The 18,766-nt window shown below is 46.4% G+C and overlaps 1 protein-coding gene across 1 annotated transcript in view; it reads right to left on the bottom strand.

The window, feature by feature from the left end:
- TMEM223 (transmembrane protein 223) overlaps positions 1 to 17,831 on the bottom strand; it is a 30,793-nt gene extending 12,962 nt beyond the window's left edge. The window contains exon 1 of the mRNA XM_068261715.1: positions 17,487 to 17,831. Within this exon, the coding sequence (XP_068117816.1) occupies positions 17,487 to 17,793 (307 nt within the window). The 5' untranslated portion in view covers positions 17,794 to 17,831. The remainder of the gene's footprint in view (positions 1 to 17,486) is intronic.
- Positions 17,832 to 18,766: the final 935 nt, after the last annotated feature.

Here is an 18,766-nt window from a genome sequence, read left to right on the forward strand (position 1 = left end):
CCCTGATATACAGTAGAATCATTTTATGGTAAACTCCAAGGGACCAGGAAAAGTAGTTTACTATATCAGAATTGGTCACACATTGTATATTTTTACGGATGCATTTGCTGTGACCTGGGGACTGACTTTACTATATCCAGACGTTTACTATATCAGAAGTTTACTATATCAGAAGTTTACTATATCAGAATTTTACTATATCAGAATTTTACTATATCAGAAGTTTACTATATCAGAAGTTTACTATATCAGAATTGGTCACACATTGTATATTTATACATATGCATTTGCTGGGACCTGGGGACGGAGTTTACTATATCCAGAGGTTTACTATATCAGAGTTTACTGTAACGAGATTCTTTTGTAAATTATAAAAACTTAAATTAGTTCACTAAATGGGACAGAAGTGTCAGATACACTGGTGATATGAAGGCTTACAGCAACCATACCTCCAGGAGTCATTTTCCAGTACCCCAATCCCCTCATTTTTAAATTGCTGTGGCATATACTGTATAGTTGAAGTCACAATACTGTTGCGTTATACAATAGCCCTCTGGGTGGCACACAGGTAATATGCATCCTCTTCAAGTGCAAGGCTTGGGGGCAATCCCTTTGACCATTTTGTGCAAGTGTTATGTCATAATAAGGTCACATAATTATATATAATATCTGATGTTTGGGGACTTGTTCTTGAACTTGCGGATACAAAGACATGTCTAATTTTAGTAATCAAATACCAAACTAACATTTTTTAAAGGAAAAATCAAGGACAAAAACCTCACTTAGGATACTTACCTCAGTAGAGGGAAGCCCTTCAAATGCTGGGATGCCCCCCCCCCCCCCCCTTCAGCATGGACCACACTGCACAGACAGCTTGTGTCTGTGCAGCAGCATGGAGCTGGACATGAGCTTCCAGGGGATCCCGGGTCCAGCGGTGGTCTGCAGGATGACGTGGGAGGCTTCTGAATAATTCAGAGGCTTCTCTCTAGCTTTTCCCTCCTCCAGAATTACAGGTTTGCTTAAACTTTTCTGTGGATCATTACCATTCCCTATAAAGTCCCATTTAATGACAGTATGGCTCTACACCTTGTACAGTGCTGCTGCACTCCTTCTGGGGTTGCAACAGTATGAAATTCCATGGTATGATAACTATAATTTGGACCCAGGGCACCCCTTTACATTAAATAGTATGCCCACCCCAATATGGGGTGCCCCACTCCTTCAGCAGCGGCAGAGAAACAAATACTCACTTGCCAGGGTCCTGCACGCTGTACTGGCTTAATTCTTCTTCCTGTTCTTGTGTATCATCTCCTTGTAGTAGTGCCCTGGGGGCGCTGCTTCAGGGAAATGTGACGCAAGTAGAATGAAGCCAGTACTGCGTGCAGTGACCAGAAAGGTATGCGAGACCGCACGCCAGTGATGGAGGGGACAAGCGTGCAGCGGATCCACCCGTGTACCTTCTGGGTATATCAAGCAGCTCCTCCAAAACGATCCAGCACAGCTTTTATCAGATATTACTTTATTGGATCATAAAAAACAAACAGTTATAGCTGCATAGTGGCTACGGTCCACCGTTTTGGACCATCACAGTCCTTGTTCACGCCACACAGCCAATTGAGCAAATGCTAGCACACTCTTTATATAGTCATTACCACAGTATGGGAACCAATCAGAAAAAAGCATGTAAATGACCGGACCTGATGGGAAACTGAAGGGTTTGTCTACACAGGGTACCAACCTCCCATTCCATGGGTCAATAATTCATGATGTCATCACTACAACAAAAAACACACGATAAACAAAATGTGAAAAGCGTCCGTTATACTGATCTGAAGTGGCTAAAAATTACCTAAAAGATCCAGGATGAAGTTAAGTGCATCCTGAAGGTGAGGGCATTAACGAAATTTGTAAAGAAATCAGTGCACAACCGCGCTGTAAAGCGTAAAGAACGCTGCCCGCCGTCGCCACCGCAACACACATCACATGACCGCAACAACGGAATGACGTACACCACGGCGCCTCTCAGGCGTCCAATCGCCGGCGCTACGCGGAAAAACAGACGCATTACATGCGTAACATAGTAGGGAATCAACATAAACAAAAATATGCATGCCCACCATCTACAAAGGATGCTCCACACCTCAACCCATAAAGTAATGCCCCCATAATTTCCTAAAGGGCAAGGGAACATGATACAAATCTAGACAGATAAAAAAAAAAAAAAAAAAAAAACCCAGACAGCCCCCCACCCCTAAAAAAGCAAGCACAGAGCAACACAGCATCTACCATACAAAATTGAGATCATATTCCCTATTTAACCCCCCACAACCAATAGTCCCCAGCTCCCTTACAGCATGCAGGACCCAGCAAGCGAGTATTTATTTATCCCTGCCATTGTTCGTGCGCTCGACGCTGAGTCGCATTCCTGCTGCTATGTCGTCCCGCCCCCGAAAACTGGTAAAATGAGATTGTGTATGGTATGATTACCATGCACAATCAAACCGTGGTATACCATCATACCGGTATACCGTAGCAACCCTAACTTGTTCACAGATGGGAGTGCAGCAGCCCTCTTTGACAAGTGCTTGTCAATCAGGATCCGGGGGTCCCGGCGCTGAATCAGAGGAGCCCATTGGTTAAAGGGGAACTTCAGCCTAAACAAACATACTGTCATTAAGTTACCTTAGTTATGTTAATTAAAATAAATAGGTAATATAATCTCTTACCCACCCTGTTTTAAAAGAACAGGCAAATGTTTGTGATTTCATGGGGGAGGCCATCTTTTTGGTTGAAAGGAGGTGAAAGGGTGACAGCAGCAGGGAAAGTTCATATAAGCTCAAGACCCCGAAGCTTCATACCAGTCGGTGCAGGATCAGGCAAGCCAAGCCATAGCGAAAGATATGCACAAAAAGATCCGCAATCCAGACCAGGTTGAAGTAAAAGGCTGATATATTTTTTCAAAAAATCCACAGACATGCAATAAAATCACAGGATCAACTCACGCGTATCGGGCCTACCATCTGCCCTTAATCGTAGGGTGACAGGGAGCAGTTCCAACTGACCTGTGTCCTGATCACCCCTCCTATCTGCGCACACTAGGATTTAAATCTCAAATTCAAAATTTAAAAAAAAAAATTGCTCCAAAACAGCAGATTGAGAACAACAACATCTGAAATCCCATCATGCTTTGCACAGCATCAGGGGAAAAATGCCCGGGCAGCTTTCTTCTGTGCAGCTAAAAATGAGGCTTGGGTAAGAAAAACAAAGTTCTGATGCCATAAAACTGTTAAAGAGGAGCTGTTAGGTATAAGGTCTCAGAGAAAATAAACACATATATCAGTAGCTAAATATTGGCTGTACTTACATTACATATGCATTTCACTGTCCACGTTTGGATTTCACAGAATTTGTATATAGTATATGCAGATAGATGCTCCTGACAGCTCATGGCAGGCTCCATGTTTTTCTGTCAAATGTGTCGTCATGTCCTGCCTGCTTCCTGATCACAGAAAAGCTGGTACTTGAACAACACAGTGTGCAGTGAATATTAATGAGCCATGTGGCTAGGAACAAAAGCTGACTCCTGCAGTGTACTCTGCCCGGAGATTTATCAGTGCTACGCGCTGGACTGATTAGAAGCTGCTGTAACGTCTCATTAGCAGCCGAGGGGAGGGCCCCAGAATGCTTTGCAGTTTAGTATGCGGCTTGCGTCCTTATGGGTCTATAACAGCCTTTAAGATAAGCACACATCAAAGGTAACTGAGATTTTTATCTTCACTAATGGCTTTTGGGCTTCCTTCTAAACTGTTTAACACAGGAGAATAGAGGTTTAAATTAGCTTCTGCAGCCTGACAGTTACTCTTTAAAGAAAACACCAAGCCTTTTCAGTGCTGCTTAGTAGATTTTTAGTCTGGAGGTTCACTTTAACCATAGGCTTCCCGCTACAGAGGAAAGTACCAATTTAGGGCACTTTTTCCCTTCAGGTTCACTTTAAGGCTAATGAATCTAAGCTTTGTAAGGGTTTTTACTTTCTTGAGATATAGTCGGGTGCAGAACAGTGATTATTTTTTCTGGTTGAATTTGACGGTCGTCTTTTTTCAACCCATGTAACGTGTTAAAAAACAGGGCTGACTAAGTTGATCGATTAGACACTTCTTTTAAAGAGACACTGAAGCGGAAAAAAAACTATGATATTATGATTTGTATGTGTAGTACAGCTAAGAAATAAAACAAACTCCAACCAAGAATTGAACTTTATCCCAATCAGTAGCCGATACCCCCTTTTACATGATAAATATAATGCTTTTCACAAACAGACCATCAGGGGGCGCTGTGTGACTGATTTTGTGCTGAAACCCCTCCCACAAGAAGCTCTGAGTACCGCGGTACTTTTGGCAGTTTGTTACAATGTAACAAGGTTCACAGACAGGAATTAGCTGTTTACAGCTGTCTCTAACAGCCAAAACAGCTAGCATCAGCTACATAACCTGCCCACAGTAAAAATGTCACCATGTAATAAATGTCAGAATGTAAATCGGGGAGAGGAAAGATTTTACAATGGCCAAACACTGACTAAATCATTTATACATAATTATTGTAAAAATGAAGCACTTTTTTTATTACATTATTTTCACTGGAGTTCCTCTTTAACCACTTGAGGACCCACCCTTTACCCCCCCTTAAGGACCAGCGCTGTTTTAGGTGATCTGTGCTGGGTGGGCTCTGCAGCCCCCAGCACAGATCAAAGGGCACTCAGAGCGATCAGATCGCCCCCCTTTTTTCCCCACTAGGGGGATGATGTGCAGGGGGGGTCTGATCGCTCCTCCTGGCTGGCATTTTGCGGGGGGGGGGCACCTCAAAGCCCCCCTCCGCGGCGAAATCCTCCCCCTCCCTCTCCTACCTGCCACCCCCGGGAGATCTGGGCTGCACAGGACGCTATCCGTCCTGTGCAGCCAGTGACAGGACGTCCCGTCACATGGCGGCGATCCCCGGCCGCTGATTGGCCGGGGATCGCCGATCTGCCTTACGGCGCTGCTGCGCAGCAGCGCCGTACAAATGTAAACAAAGCGGATTATTTCCGCTTGTGTTTACATTTAGCCTGCGAGCCGCCATCGGCGGCCCGCAGGCTATTCACGGAGCCCCCCGCCGTGAATTGACAGGAAGCAGCCGCTCGTACGAGCGGCTGCTTCCTGATTAATTAGGCTGCAGCTGGCGACGCAATACTGCGTCGCTGGTCCTGCAGCTGCCACTTTGCCGACGCACGGTATAAGCGTGCGGTCGGCAAGTGGTTAAGATCAGATACATCAGTCTAATTGTTTCCAGTACAGGAAGAGTTAAGAAACTCCAGTTGTTATCTCTATACAAAAAAGCCATTATCTCTACGACTTTCAAAGTCGTGGAGAGGGCTGTTTTCTGACTTTTATTATCTCAACTGTTAGTTAACTATTTACTTTTCCTCTGGCAGAGGAGAGGTCATTAGTTCACAGACTGCTCTGAAAGAATCATTTTGAATGCTGAGTGTTGTGTAATCTGCACATATTAGAGAATGATGCAATGTTAGAAAAACACTATATACCTGAAAATAAAAATATGAGAATATTTTCTTTGCTGCTAATCTTCTAGTAATTATTCATAGTACACAACCAATTCATTATATCATATTTTTTTTTCGCTTCAGTGTCTCTTTAAAATCATATATAAAGTCATCTATGTTATCTGAGTCTCTTTAGTACTTGGAGCCACCGTGTGCGACTCACTCATTCACGCCTCCTTTCTTTTTTTCCTTCTAGCTCCTTTCCCTTCTTTTACCCGCTTTTTCGCTTTATTTTTTCTCACTTATTTCTATGCACCTCAGACTGTTCATCGTATACCTTTATTTTACCACCTCTGTTTTTTTCCACCTTAAAATTCCAGCATTATGAACTCCTCTGTGGTATGGGATTCTACTGACATCATTTATACGGACAGGTTGATAATGTTAATTAGATGTCTGCTATTAAGAATATGGCCTATTATCTAACTTTTGCTTACTTCTTATATGTAAAGTCACAATCCATATTTGATATAATCCCACACATGATGCCTTCTGTGTTACCACTCTGGTCATTAATGTTCTGTTTTTGTTGCTTTGTTTCTTGCTGTATCTTTTGAAAAGTTCAATAACAACGTATTCTACAAAAACAGGGCTGTGAAGTCAGAGCAATTTTTGGGTACCTGGGCCCATATGCAATTATCTTTTTCACTTGAGTTTACTCCTAGGATATTATTTTTCATTTTCTATTATATTAACTTTCCAGCACTCAGCAATTGAAAAGGTACCATAAAATTAGGTAAAATTGTACTATCAAACCTATTTTAAAGGACAACTTACGTGAGAAGGATATGGAGGCTGCCATATTTATTTCTTTTTAAGCAATACCAGTTGCCTTACTAGCCTGTTGAGCCTCTGCCTCTAATACTTGTAGCCATAGCCCTTGAACAAGTATGCAGAAGATCAAGTGTGTCTGACATTGTCAGATCTGACGAGATTAGTTGCATTATTATTATTATTATTATTAATTTATATAGAGCCAGCATATTCTGCAGCGCTTTACAAAGCACAATAAAATGACAAGGGGAACATAGATACTACAAAAAAAAAAATGTACAGCTGAGTTCCAAGCAGCACCAATATTGTGACAAAAACAGTAAACATTAGGAGGATGACCCTGCCCTTGCTAGTTTACAATCTAAAGGGTAGTGGGGGACACACTAGGTAAGGGGGTGGAGAATGGATGATGCGGTGACCCTTTGCCTCTGATTACATTGTGAACAGATAAGTAAATAAGGGCTATAGAATGTTATAAGCTTGTCTGAAAAGGTGTGTTTTAAGAGTGCGTTTGAAGATGTCCAGGTTTGGAGCAGGACGTACAGGCTGTGGAAGAGAGTTCCAGATGAAGGACGATGCTTGTGTAAAGTCCTGGATGTAATCATGAGAGGAGGTGATCAGCTTAGAGGCCAGGAGAATTTCTTGAGAGGAACGAAGGTTGTGGGAGGGACAATATCTATAGATTAGTTAGGAGATGTATGGAGAGGACAACTCGTGAAGGGCTTTGTATGTTAGAGTCAGGAGTTTGAACTGGATCCTCTGGGTAATGGGTAGCCAGTGGAGAGAACGACACAGTGGGGCTGCATCGGAAGAGCGTGTGGAAAGGTGAATGAGGCGGGCAGCTGAATTTAGAAGGGATTGGAGAGGTGCTAGCCTGTTTTTTGGTAAACCACAGAGCAGGGTGTTGCAGTAGTCTAGGCGGGAGATGATTAAGACATGTACAAGCATTTTGGTGGCGTCTTGTGTGAGGAAGGGACGGATACGGAATATATTTTTGAGCTGGAAATAGCAGGTGGTGGTTAATGAGGCAATGTGAAGTTTAAAGGAGAGCTCTGAGTCAAGTATAACCCCCAAGCAGCGGGCCTTAGTGGTCGAGGTTATTGGGGTATTGTCTACAGTTATGGTTGCAATTGGTGGGGGTGTAGATAGCGATGGTGGAAAAATCACAATTACCGTTTTACTCATGTTGAGTTTGAGGAAGCGGGAAGACATGAATGCAGAAACGGCATGTAGACAGTCGGGGACTCTGGATAGTAGTGATGTCAGGTGAGGAGCTGAGAGATAGATTTGGGTGTCATCCGCATAGAGGTGATACTGGAAGCCAAAAAGAGTTAATTAGTTGTCCCAGGCCACGAGTGTAGATTGAGAAAAGAAGTGGCCCAAGAACTGAGCCTTGAGGTACACCAACAGACAGTGGTAGTGGGGAGGAATTGGTGTTAGAGAAGGACACAGTGTAAGAGCGTCCAGAGAGATAAGAGGAGATCCAGGAATGTGCTTGTCCCTTGATTCCTAAAGATGACAGTGTCTGGAGAAGCAGAGCATGATCAACCGTGTCTAAGGCAGAGGAAAGGTCAAGGAGTATTAGAATGGATAACTGGCCTTTGGATCTAGCTACCAGTAGGTCGTTAGCAACTTTCGTGAGGACAGTTTCAGTGGAATGGTGTGTGCAGAATCCAGATTGAAAGGGGTCAAGTAAGGAGTCGGTAGAGAGAAAGGCAGACAATTCAGAATGGATGTGACATTCCAGCAGTTTAGAAGCAAAGGGGAGGAGCGAGACAGGATGGTAAATTGGATAAAGAAGTTGGATCAAGAGAAAGGGTTTTTTGATAAGTGGTGTGATGATGGCTTGTTTGAATAAGGAAGGAAAAGTGCCAGTGGAGATAGAAAGGTTGAATAGAGTTGTCAGAGCAGGATTTAAGGGAGGAGGAAAGCTGGGGGATTAGAGGAGAGGGAATGGGGTCCAGGGCGTAGGTAGTGAGATGTGCTTTGGAGATTAGTGAGTAAAGACACTGTTCAGTGAGTGTGGTGAAAGATGTTAGAGTGGTCTTGTGGAGCGGGGGAAAGGCAGTTAGTAGTGATTGAGGATGCAGGCGGACGGACAGAAGGAATTTACAGGTGTTGGTTGAGCTGGTAAAAATGGTTGCGTGTTGAAGCTGTTACATATTGCATAAATCTTGCTTGTGAAGTATGATGCAAAGTCATCAGCTGACAGACATGTGGTAGGGGGAGGAGGTGGGGGACGAAGTAGGGAGTTAAAGGTGTTGAACAATTGTTTTGGGTTGTGGGACTAAGGCACTGGCATACCAATAGGGCCTGCAGCCCCTGCTCCCGCGGGGGGGGGGGGGGGGGCGAGCCCTCCCCCCCCCCCGGGGCCTGCTCGGGGACATTTTGTGGGGGCTGGAGGGGTGGCAGCATGAGGGGAAAGCCTTGGCCACAGTCGGCGGGGAGAGGGGAAGTCCCCCCCCTCTCCCTCACCTCGGGGCTCTCTCCTCTGCGCTCCCCTCCAGCTTAAGTTACAGTGTGGGCAGCGGGCAGATACATACCTTCCGTGCGTTCCACCACATACTCCTCGCTCTAGCGTCTGTTGTCCCTTCCGGAAGTGACGTCAGACGCTAGAGCGAAGAGTATGCGGTGGAATACACGGAAGGTATGTATCTGCCTGCCGTTGCCCACACTGTAACTTAAGCTGGAGGGGAGAGCCCCGACGTGAGGGAGAGGGGGGGGGGGAGACTTCCCCTCTCCCCGCCAACTGTGGCCAAGGCTTACCCCTCAGGCTGCCACCCCTCCAGCCCCCACAAAATGGCCCCGAGTGAGCCCCGGGGGGGGGGGGGAAGACACGCTCTGAAATGTTGCAGGGGGGCCCGGTGGGGCCTAGTTATGCCCCTGGACTAAGGAAATGAGTGAGGAGAAATAAGACTGCTTAGCAGAGGTGAGGGCATCCCTGAGCTCCTGCATAGTTTGTTTATAGTAATGAAAGTCCTCTACAGCCGTGCTCTTTCTCGAGTATCTTTCTGCCACCCTGGAGCGCCTTTTCATTTGTTTGATTGGTTCAGTGAGCCAGGGCTGGCGGTTAGTTTGGCGGGGGCGGGTTGTGGTGAGTGGAGCAGCTGAATTCATGGCAGAGGAGACTACACTAAATAAGTAGCCTGGATGCTGCCTCGGGGGTCAGTGTAGGAAGACAGAGTACTTAGAGGTTGCAAGGCCTCAGTCAGGGAATTCAGATCCAGGTTGTGGCAATTCCTGCGCATGACCGTATGGTGTAGTGTTGGAGGAGTTGACGTTAAGAGAAGAATTGATTGAGAAGGTAAGACGGTTGTGGTCTGAGAGGGGTAACAGAGTGTTATGGAAGCTTGAAATAGAACAGAGGCGGGTAAAGACAAGGTCAAGAGTGTGGCCGTCTTTGACGGTGGAAGTGGAGGACCATTGGGAGAGGTCAAACGAGGAGGTGAGAGAGAGCAGTTTGGTGGCAGTAGGGCAATTAGTGTCGATGGGTATATTGAAATCTCCAATGATGATAGAGGGTATGTCAGTGGAGAGGAACTGGAGAAGCCATGCCGAAAAGTGATCTATGAAAATAGAGGCTGGACCGGGCGGGCGGTAGATAACAGCAATCTGAATGTGGTATGGAGAGTAGAGACAGACAGCATGAACCTCAAAGGATAAGAGTGAGAGCACAGGCAGTGGTGTGAGTGGCTTAAAGGAACAGTGTTCAGAGAGGAGGATCCCCACCCCGCCTCCATGTTTGTGGCCAGGTCTAGGGGCATGACAATTTTAGACCACCATGTGATAGAGCAGCTGGAGACACAGTGCCTGATGGAGTTAGCCATGTCTCAGTTAGCCCCAGGAAGGTGAAAGTGTTGGAGAAAAACATGTCATGAATAAGGGCCAGTTTATTACAAAGGGAGCGAGTTGCATAGAGCCCCAGATATTGGGAGGGGAGAGCTAGGAAGAAGGGGGATGCCAATAAGGTTGTAGGTGTTCTGGGAGGAGAGGCGGTGAGGTTTGTTAATGGTGGAAGTAGTTGTAGCCAGAGGAGTGTGAGGTCTAGGAGTGGGCCCTGGGTTTGGTGATATGTCCCCAGAAGCCAGGAGGAGTAGTAGGCAGAGCAGAGAGATGTGAGGGTAGGACTTGTGTGTGGCCGAGTTCAGTTTATTGAGAGCAGAGGAGGGGTAGTGTGAGCAGAGAAATAGGAATAGTTAATGGCTAGAGAGAAGGGGAGACGATAGCAGAGAGGGAGCAATGTGTATGGTGTTGCTGACAGTAGGAGGATGAAGTGACGTTAATTTTCAGTAACAGAAAGCAGAAAGAAGTGGTTGAGAGAGACATCGTAAACATTCTATAGGGTGATCGATAGCTGACAGCAGAAGGGTGGGGTATGTTTAGATACAGGAATTGCAGAAACAAGCAAGCATATGTTGAAACAGATAAAAAAACAAGTTATGCAGCAAACCATGTGATCAAAGTGCAGAGCCTCCTTGCAGTTCCCTCTGTTCCAATTCTGGTCTAATTCAGGTCTTTTTTTGTGCACTTCAAATTATGCATTTAAGATGAACCTCCTTAACGGTTATCCCGAGCTCAGCTCGGGGTAACCTGCCGCGGAGGATTCCTCAGGCCTTGCTGGGCCGATTTGCATAATTTTTTTTTTATACACGCAGCTAGCACTTCGCTAGCTGCGTGTCACTTACGATCGCCGCCGCTACCCGGCGCATCAGAGGGTGCCCCCCCCCCCCCCTTCGAGACCCGTGCCAGGCAGCGCTGAGGGGTGGATCAGGACTCCCTCTGACGTCATCGCGCCCGTCGCCATGGCGACGGGGGAAGCCCTCATGGAAATCCCGTTCAGAACGGGATTTCCGGATGGGCATATGCGCCGACGGCGATAGGCGCATACGGGGGGACACCACAGGGAGGGAGAGGAAGCATGTAGCTAGCGCTAGGCTAGCTACATGCTAAAAAAAAAAATGCAAAAAAAAAAACCCTCCCTGCCGTGCGCAGCAAATATTTAGAGCGGCAGGGAGGTTAATGCACATCTTTTTCACTTGAGTTTTCTCCTAGGATATAATTTTTCATTTTCGATTATATTAACTTTCCAGCATTCAGCAGCCAAATAGATCAGCAGGGCTGCCAGGCAACTGGTATTGTTTAAAAGGAAATAAATATGGCAGCCTCCATATTCCTCTCACTTCAGTTGTCCTTTAAATATTTTCTTGCTTGCTGGGGGTTTAAAAGGCATTTTATTTACAAGTTTAAAAATATCACCTAGAAGAAAACTCAGGAGAAAAAACGAATTGCATATGGGCCCTGGAGTCGGAGCCAGGAAAAAAATGCACCAACTTCAACTGCTAAGAAAATATGATAAAATGTTCTAATTTCTCAGATAATAAATAATATGTATACAGAAATAGTAGTACATAGTCCAGAGAGATGAAATAAACCAATCAAAAAACAGTTACTTGTGCTGCTGCAATAAAGCAGTCACCGTATTTTTAAAGAGAACCCAAGGCGGGGTTCTAACAATGAAATCCCCATACAGAGGCTGGGTCTGCCTATAGAACCCAGCCTCTGTTGCTAGTCAGATCCCCCCTAAGCCCCCCCTGCGCTCTGCGAGACCCCATTAATCACAGCCGCGCTGTGTGGGCTAGGTTTTCCTCTCTAATGTCAGTCTCCGCTCTCCCCAGCCTACAGCATCGATCCGGTCCCCGCCCGCGTCCCTTCCCTCCAATCAGCGGTGAGGGAAGGGACGTGGGCGGGACCGGAGCGATGTAGGAGGTGGGGGAGCAGCGAGACTGGCATTAGAGAGGTAAACACAGCCCGCTGTGACATGCTGCGTGTCGACAGCGCGGCTGTGATTAATGGGGTCTCGCAGAGCGCAGGGGGGGCTTAGGAGGAATCTGACTAGCAACAGAGGTTGGGCTCTATAGGCAGACCCAGTCTCTGTATGGCGATTACGTTCTCAGAACCCCACCTCGGGTTCTCTTTAAAGTCAGATATGCATATCTGATTGTGACTGTATATCTGATGTGTACACAGGAATCCTTTATATATGTTACGGCCAGAACCCGAAGTTTGGCCGCTTCTAGTTCTGGCCGGCCAATGTACGAAGTGGCCGCTGCGCTGCAGCCAATGTGAGAAATGGAATGATTCCTGTAACGTTAATGTATCTTCTGGCCGCAGCGCAGCGGCCAAATTTATCACAACTTAGTTAATTTCACGAAATGAAGCCGCCGGCAATGTAACAGATGAAGCCGCCGGCTTTTTTTCTTCCTCTCTCTCCTCCCCCCCCGCCTCTCTCTCCTTCTCTTATGGGCAGCCGGCGGGGACACGCGTGTCCCCCCAGAGTTGTTCGTCGCAGCAGGGAATCCTGCCGATCTTGCAGAGCGGGTGCTGGCAGAAGCAATGTCTGCAGCCTCCCCGCTCTGCTCTCCTGGCGCGACGAACGACTCTGGGGGGACACGCGTGTCCCCGCCGGCTGCCCATAAGAGAAGGATAGAGAGGCGGGGGGGAGGAGAGAGAGGCAGAGAAAAAGCCGCCGGCTGCATTTCGTGAAATTAACTAAGTTGTGATAAATTTGCCCGCTGCGCTGCGGCCAGAAGATACATTAATGTTACAGGAATCATTCCATTTCTCACATTGGCCGCAGCGCAGCGGCCACTTCGCACATTGGCCGGCCAGAACCCGAAGTGGCCGGCCAGAACTAGAAGTGGCCAAACTTCGGGTTCTGGCCGTAACATATATAATAAATAACATGATGCATAGTTTTGTCTAGTAGGGATTGTCAATGAGATGCAAATAATTCTGCATTGATGCAGGTTTCTACATTTTTTTTTCGAATATAAGCGCTCCCTTTGCTCATGAAATCAATTTGATATTTTAAAATTAGGTTTGTTGACTACAAATTAAGTTACACAGTAGTACATATGCATTCCCTGCAGAGCTGAATCCACTGAGAATGTTATTCCCCGCAGAGCTGAATACACAGATGTGTTTATCAACCGTAAACCTGGTTCAAATTGTGCATGAAGAATGTGTAACAGAGGAAGAATCCCCTCATTCTCCTGCAGAGTAGCTGGACATCGCTTAGATTGCCTAGTGTCCGATCATAGTTACATAGTTATTTTGGTTGAAAAAAGACATACGTCCATCGAGTTCAACCAGTACAAAGTACAACTCCAGCCCGTCCCCCACATACCCCTATTGATCCAGAGGAAGGCGAAAAAAAACCCACAAGGCATGGTCCAATTAGCCCCAAAAGGGAAAAATTCCTTCCTGACTCCAGATGGCAATCAGATAAAATCCCTGGATCAACATCATTAGGCATAACCTAGTAATTATAGCCATGGATGTCTTTCAAAGCAAGGAAAGCATCTAAGCCCCCTTTAAATGCAGGTATAGAGTTTGCCATAACGACTTCCTGTGGCAATGCATTCCACATCTTAATCACTCTTACTGTAAAGAACCCTTTCCTAAATAAATGGCTAAAACGTTTTTCCTCCATGCGCAGATCATGTCCTCTAGTCCTTTGAGAAGGCCTAGGGACAAAAAGCTCATCCGCCAAGCTATTATATTGCCCTCTGATGTATTTATACATGTTAATTAGATCTCCTCTAAGGCGTCTTTTCTCTAGACTAAATAAACCCAGTTTATCTAACCTTTCTTGGTAAGCGAGACCTTCCATCCCACGTATCAATTTTGTAGCTCGTCTCTGCACCTGCTCTAAAACTGCAATATCTTTTTTGTAATGTGGTGCCCAGAACTGAATTCCATATTCCAGATGTGGCCTTACTAGAGAGTTAAACAGGGGCAATATTATGCTAGCATCTCGAGTTTTTATTTCCCTTTTAATGCATCCCAAAATTTTGTTCGCTTTAGCTGCAGCGGCTTGGCATTGAGTAGGATTATTTAACTTGTCGATGAGTACTCCTAAGTCCTTCTCCAAGTTTGATGTCCCCAACTGTATCCCATTTATTTTGTATGGTGCTAGACCATTGGTACGACCAAAATGCATGACTTTACATTTCAGGGTTCTTTGTTCCGGTCTACACTCTCTACAAGTACACTTACCAAAAACAAGGGCTGAATGATTTTCGTTTTTTAAATCAAGATCGTGATCAGGGGCAAGATGATCTTGAGATCGTCAAACCTGCGGCTTTACAGAGCCCTCACTGGTACCTGCTCTGCTCAGCCTCCAGGCCCCCTCCTCCAGTGAGACCCGATCCCCCTCACTGGATTGCCGTGCGGTGGGCCGCTGTGAAGTGACGGCGAGCGTTGCCCAGTAACCACACCTGCCAGGAAGTGACATGATGTTACTTCCTGTTACAGGCCCAGCCGTTACTGAGCAAACGCTTGTTGCCTCTTCCCAGCTGTTCGCCACGCGGCAGTGTTTTGCTAGGAAATCGGGTCCCACTGGAGGAGGGGGCCTGGAGTCGGAGCAGAGCAGGTGCCAGCGGGGATGCGGGCAATATTAAATGGGGGGATCTGCCTAGATACACTAAGGTGTGTGTGTGTGTGTGTGTGTGTGTATGGGGGGGGGGGGGTCTGCCTATATACACTAAAGGGGGGGGGGATCTGGCTATATACACTAAAAGGGATCTGGGTGACTAACCTGTACTGTGACGCCTATACTGGCTAACCTGTACTGGAGCACCTATAGCTAGCTTACTTATACCGGGGCACCTATAGCTGGCTAAACTATACTGGGGGCACCTATTCTTGGCTACCTATACTGGAGGCACTCTTACTCCCCATTGATGTGCTGATCCATCGTTGTGTATAGAAGATTGTGAATCGAAATTGCTATTTCTGGCACAAATTGTGCGATTCAATCTTTTCCTAAAATCATTCAGGCCTACCAAGGACTAGTTTTGATTTCTATTTAACAGCCACTCTTCAGCTATATCCTAAATTTAGTTAAACTGCATCCCTGGTGTACCTAAAAAAAAACAAAAAACACAGAGGTATGCTAATGCTTAAAGGAGAGGTCCAAGGTCAAATCAAAATCCACTTAACTGGGGCTTCCTTCAGCCCCTGGCAGTCGTCCGGTGCCCTCGCTGCAGCTCCTCTCACTGCTGATGTCCTCAGTTGAAGAAGCCGACCTCACCGGGTCGGCTTCATGTGCGCTCCACGGCGCAGGTCACGTGGTGTAGCCAACGTCATCGGGTCTCTACTGCGCAGGCGAAGAACTACTGGATCGCACATGAAGCTGACCTGGCAAGGTCGGCTTCTTTAGCGGAGGACACCGGCAGTGAGAGGAGCAGCAGCAGCGAGGGAACCGGACGGCTGCCAGGGGCTGGAGGAAGCCCCAGGTAAGTGGATTTTGATTTGACCTTGGATGTATCCTTTAAATGTTAGAGGATCCCAAAACATTGTCTGTTTAATAAGATTCTCTGGAACCCCATTTCAGCTGGATTCTGGACATAGATCTGTCCCCTTGCAAAAGATGGCCCTGGCCTTTTCTATAGCATATAGAAAAGGTAGAGGCCTTTTTCTGTAAGGTGGCAGGGCTACACGCTGGAACCCGGCTAATATGGGGCTCCAGTGAATCTTATTATACAGCCACCATACTTGGGCATTCATGTTGACAATAACTGGCCGTATTGACTGATAGGGTAAGAGCGTCTGCTTCCTGGCCAGGAGCTTTTTGTTACCAAAAGATGCCATCTTAATATAACTTTAAAATTCCTTGGGTTGGCAGTGATAAGATGCCTTTATGCTACATACTTTCACTCATCAAAATTGTTATATGCAAAATAGAGTAGTCAGAGTCGAGGAGTTGGGAGTATTTTTGTACCGACTCCACAGCTCTAGTTAAAAACCCATCTCGGGGATTTTTTTTTTTTTTAGGGATCCTGCAGATGGCAAAATAGTGCCATTACCTGCGTTCAAATGCCGGGAGTGAGTGCCTTCCTGTTACTGTATAATGGAATGGAATAGCTTGTAACCACACCTGTCACCAGTGGACACATGGTGCCGTTACCGCACGTCGCATCTAGCGGGCAGCTGCCGCAAGGGCTCTTGCTATACGTTTGGAGTCACCTAAATGTGTTAAGCAACAAAGAAAGAGTAGCTATCAGGGTGTAAACTGTACCACTCTTAGCCGTCCTTGTGAATGTGCCCTTAGGGCTGGTTCAGACGGACGTTTGCAGAGCGTTTACTGCCAGCGTTCGGGGCTTGGCGTTAAACGCTCCCATTCAAGTGAATGGGAGCGTTTGTACCAAGCTTTTATGCGCGTTTGCACAAACGCGGCGTTCGGTTCCCGATTTTCACTGGCGTTCAAGGAGCCCCTGGAAGCTACATGTTGCTTCCAGGGGCGGTTAACCGCGACGAGTAATGTCCCCCTAGGGGAAGAAAAACGCGACCACATCCGAACGCAATGCGAACGCTGCTGAAAGCCTGAACGCATCACGAACGCAACGCCAACGAACGCGACGCCTCCAAACGTCCGTCTGAACCAGCCCTAACTCTATGTATGCAAATTGAAATAGGGATCGCAATGAGCAGATTATAATCCTGTAAGCAGCTTGAAATGGACCAATCAAATTCAGCGCTAGTCTAGTTTAGGGGAGCCAGCAGGTGACCTCATAAGAAAGTTTTTCAATCACAGCAACCTCTAACAGTACACATGTAATGAAGGAGCTGGGAAATTTGGAGGCAGAGTAAAGCAGCCTCACCCTGCTCATGCAAAAATCCCAGCAGCGTTAGTTACTATTCCCCCTCCTTGCTGCCATTGACTCAGGGGAAAGATGCAATTCGGCTTCCAGCTATTGTTGGTGGCCAAATTGTGCTGTTTTTATTATAAAATTTGTCTTTTGAAGGCGCCCAAATTACTGACTGAGCACTACTATAGCCACAATTCACATTACAGTAGCCATAATTAACATCATGGCCTATGGCAGCATCAACTGTACCCAAATTTCCAGCGCCATTTTTGTCGGACTTGCGCTGCATCCCATAAACTCCGAATTATATGCATTTCACTGACCATTCCTAGATTGAAAACACACCAAATGCCCCATAACAGGATTTGCTCTGTTTTCAAAGTACATATCTACATAAATTAGCTTAACATTATTAAGCAACTGCAGGTCACTTCCCACCTAACCTCAGTATGTTACACTACACCTACCAACTGACAAGCAGCCCAGAGTGAAGGCAGCCCTCCACATAGGAGAGCCCATGTTCCTCTCATTCAGCTCCTCATCTTGATTGCGGTTACTCTTTCGCAGGTCCCGCAAGGATGTGTACCCAAAGTAGGCTAAGTAAGCCCAGAAACCGGTCTGAGCCACGCAGAACGCCCCCAGCAAACGGAAGAAGCGCGGTCTGTGATGCTCAAACAGAACCACGTCTCGAACCACGGGATCTGTTTTATAACTACGCGCTAAAATTGATAGCTCTGACCTCCACAACTGGAAATTTCCCAGCAACCGAAGCATGACTGCTCTGAGTGACAAAACAGAAAGACGTAAAGGCGCTTCTGGAAGTGACTTAACTATCATGTGAACAAGTCATGTGACCTGTGCAGATAGAGTATGCGCTGGAAGGGTTCATTCATTGTAGTAGATACTATTGAATATAGTACAACACGGGTAAACGTTCGTCTTGCAGGGTTTGAGTGAAATTATGTAGAGAACAGTGCATATGTGATTAGCGGCCAGTGCGTCTAGTGGTGGTGTTGGTCAGCGTATGCAGGTGGTGTACCTGGGTTTCGATGAGTGCCATTGTAGTGGTAGGAGGTTGCAGGGTGTGTGTGTATGGTATTGGGGAGGAGGTTCAGTACGAAAAAGTGGGGAGAGAAGTGTGTGTAATATTTAAATAGGAGAGGTGGTGTGTATGATAAGGTCTACTTTCATTGCATGTCCGAGACAGATTGCTAAGTTAACATTACCCTGACCAGACGTCCCCGTGTCCCAGGTTCAGGGTCCTTTGTCCCAGGCTGCAATGTGCCCCAGGTTATGTCCCACTTTCCCAGCAATGGGACTCTATGGCCACACGAGTTAATGTTTGCCTCATTTACCGTTTGCGCAGTCTAAGTAATCGTTTTCTGCAGCATTTCATGTGTCAGAGGTAACGATAGTTGCGTTTCATTTGTTGGAGGTAACTGTTATTGCAGTTTAGGCCCTGAATGAGTCACGGTGTGTGACGAAACGCGTAGGGCGGAGTCAGAGGAGTGCACTGACAACATCCGGAAGCGGGAGAAACAGTGGCAGCGTGTGGCTCTGTGTTGTCCGCGGTGGAACAGATACTTCTTACTGTGAGCCTGTGACTATGGTATTGTTATATTAAAAGGATTTGCTTTTATATCCGCATCTTACTCCTTGGCTGGCAAAGTAGTGTGGATGGGATATGCAATAGTTCAAGATGCGCTTTTGGTGAGTGCAACCACAAAGGGGGACCCATGATACTTTC

The sequence above is a fragment of the Hyperolius riggenbachi genome, chromosome 11 (genome assembly GCF_040937935.1).
Source record: "Hyperolius riggenbachi isolate aHypRig1 chromosome 11, aHypRig1.pri, whole genome shotgun sequence".
NCBI lineage: Eukaryota > Metazoa > Chordata > Amphibia > Anura > Hyperoliidae > Hyperolius > Hyperolius riggenbachi.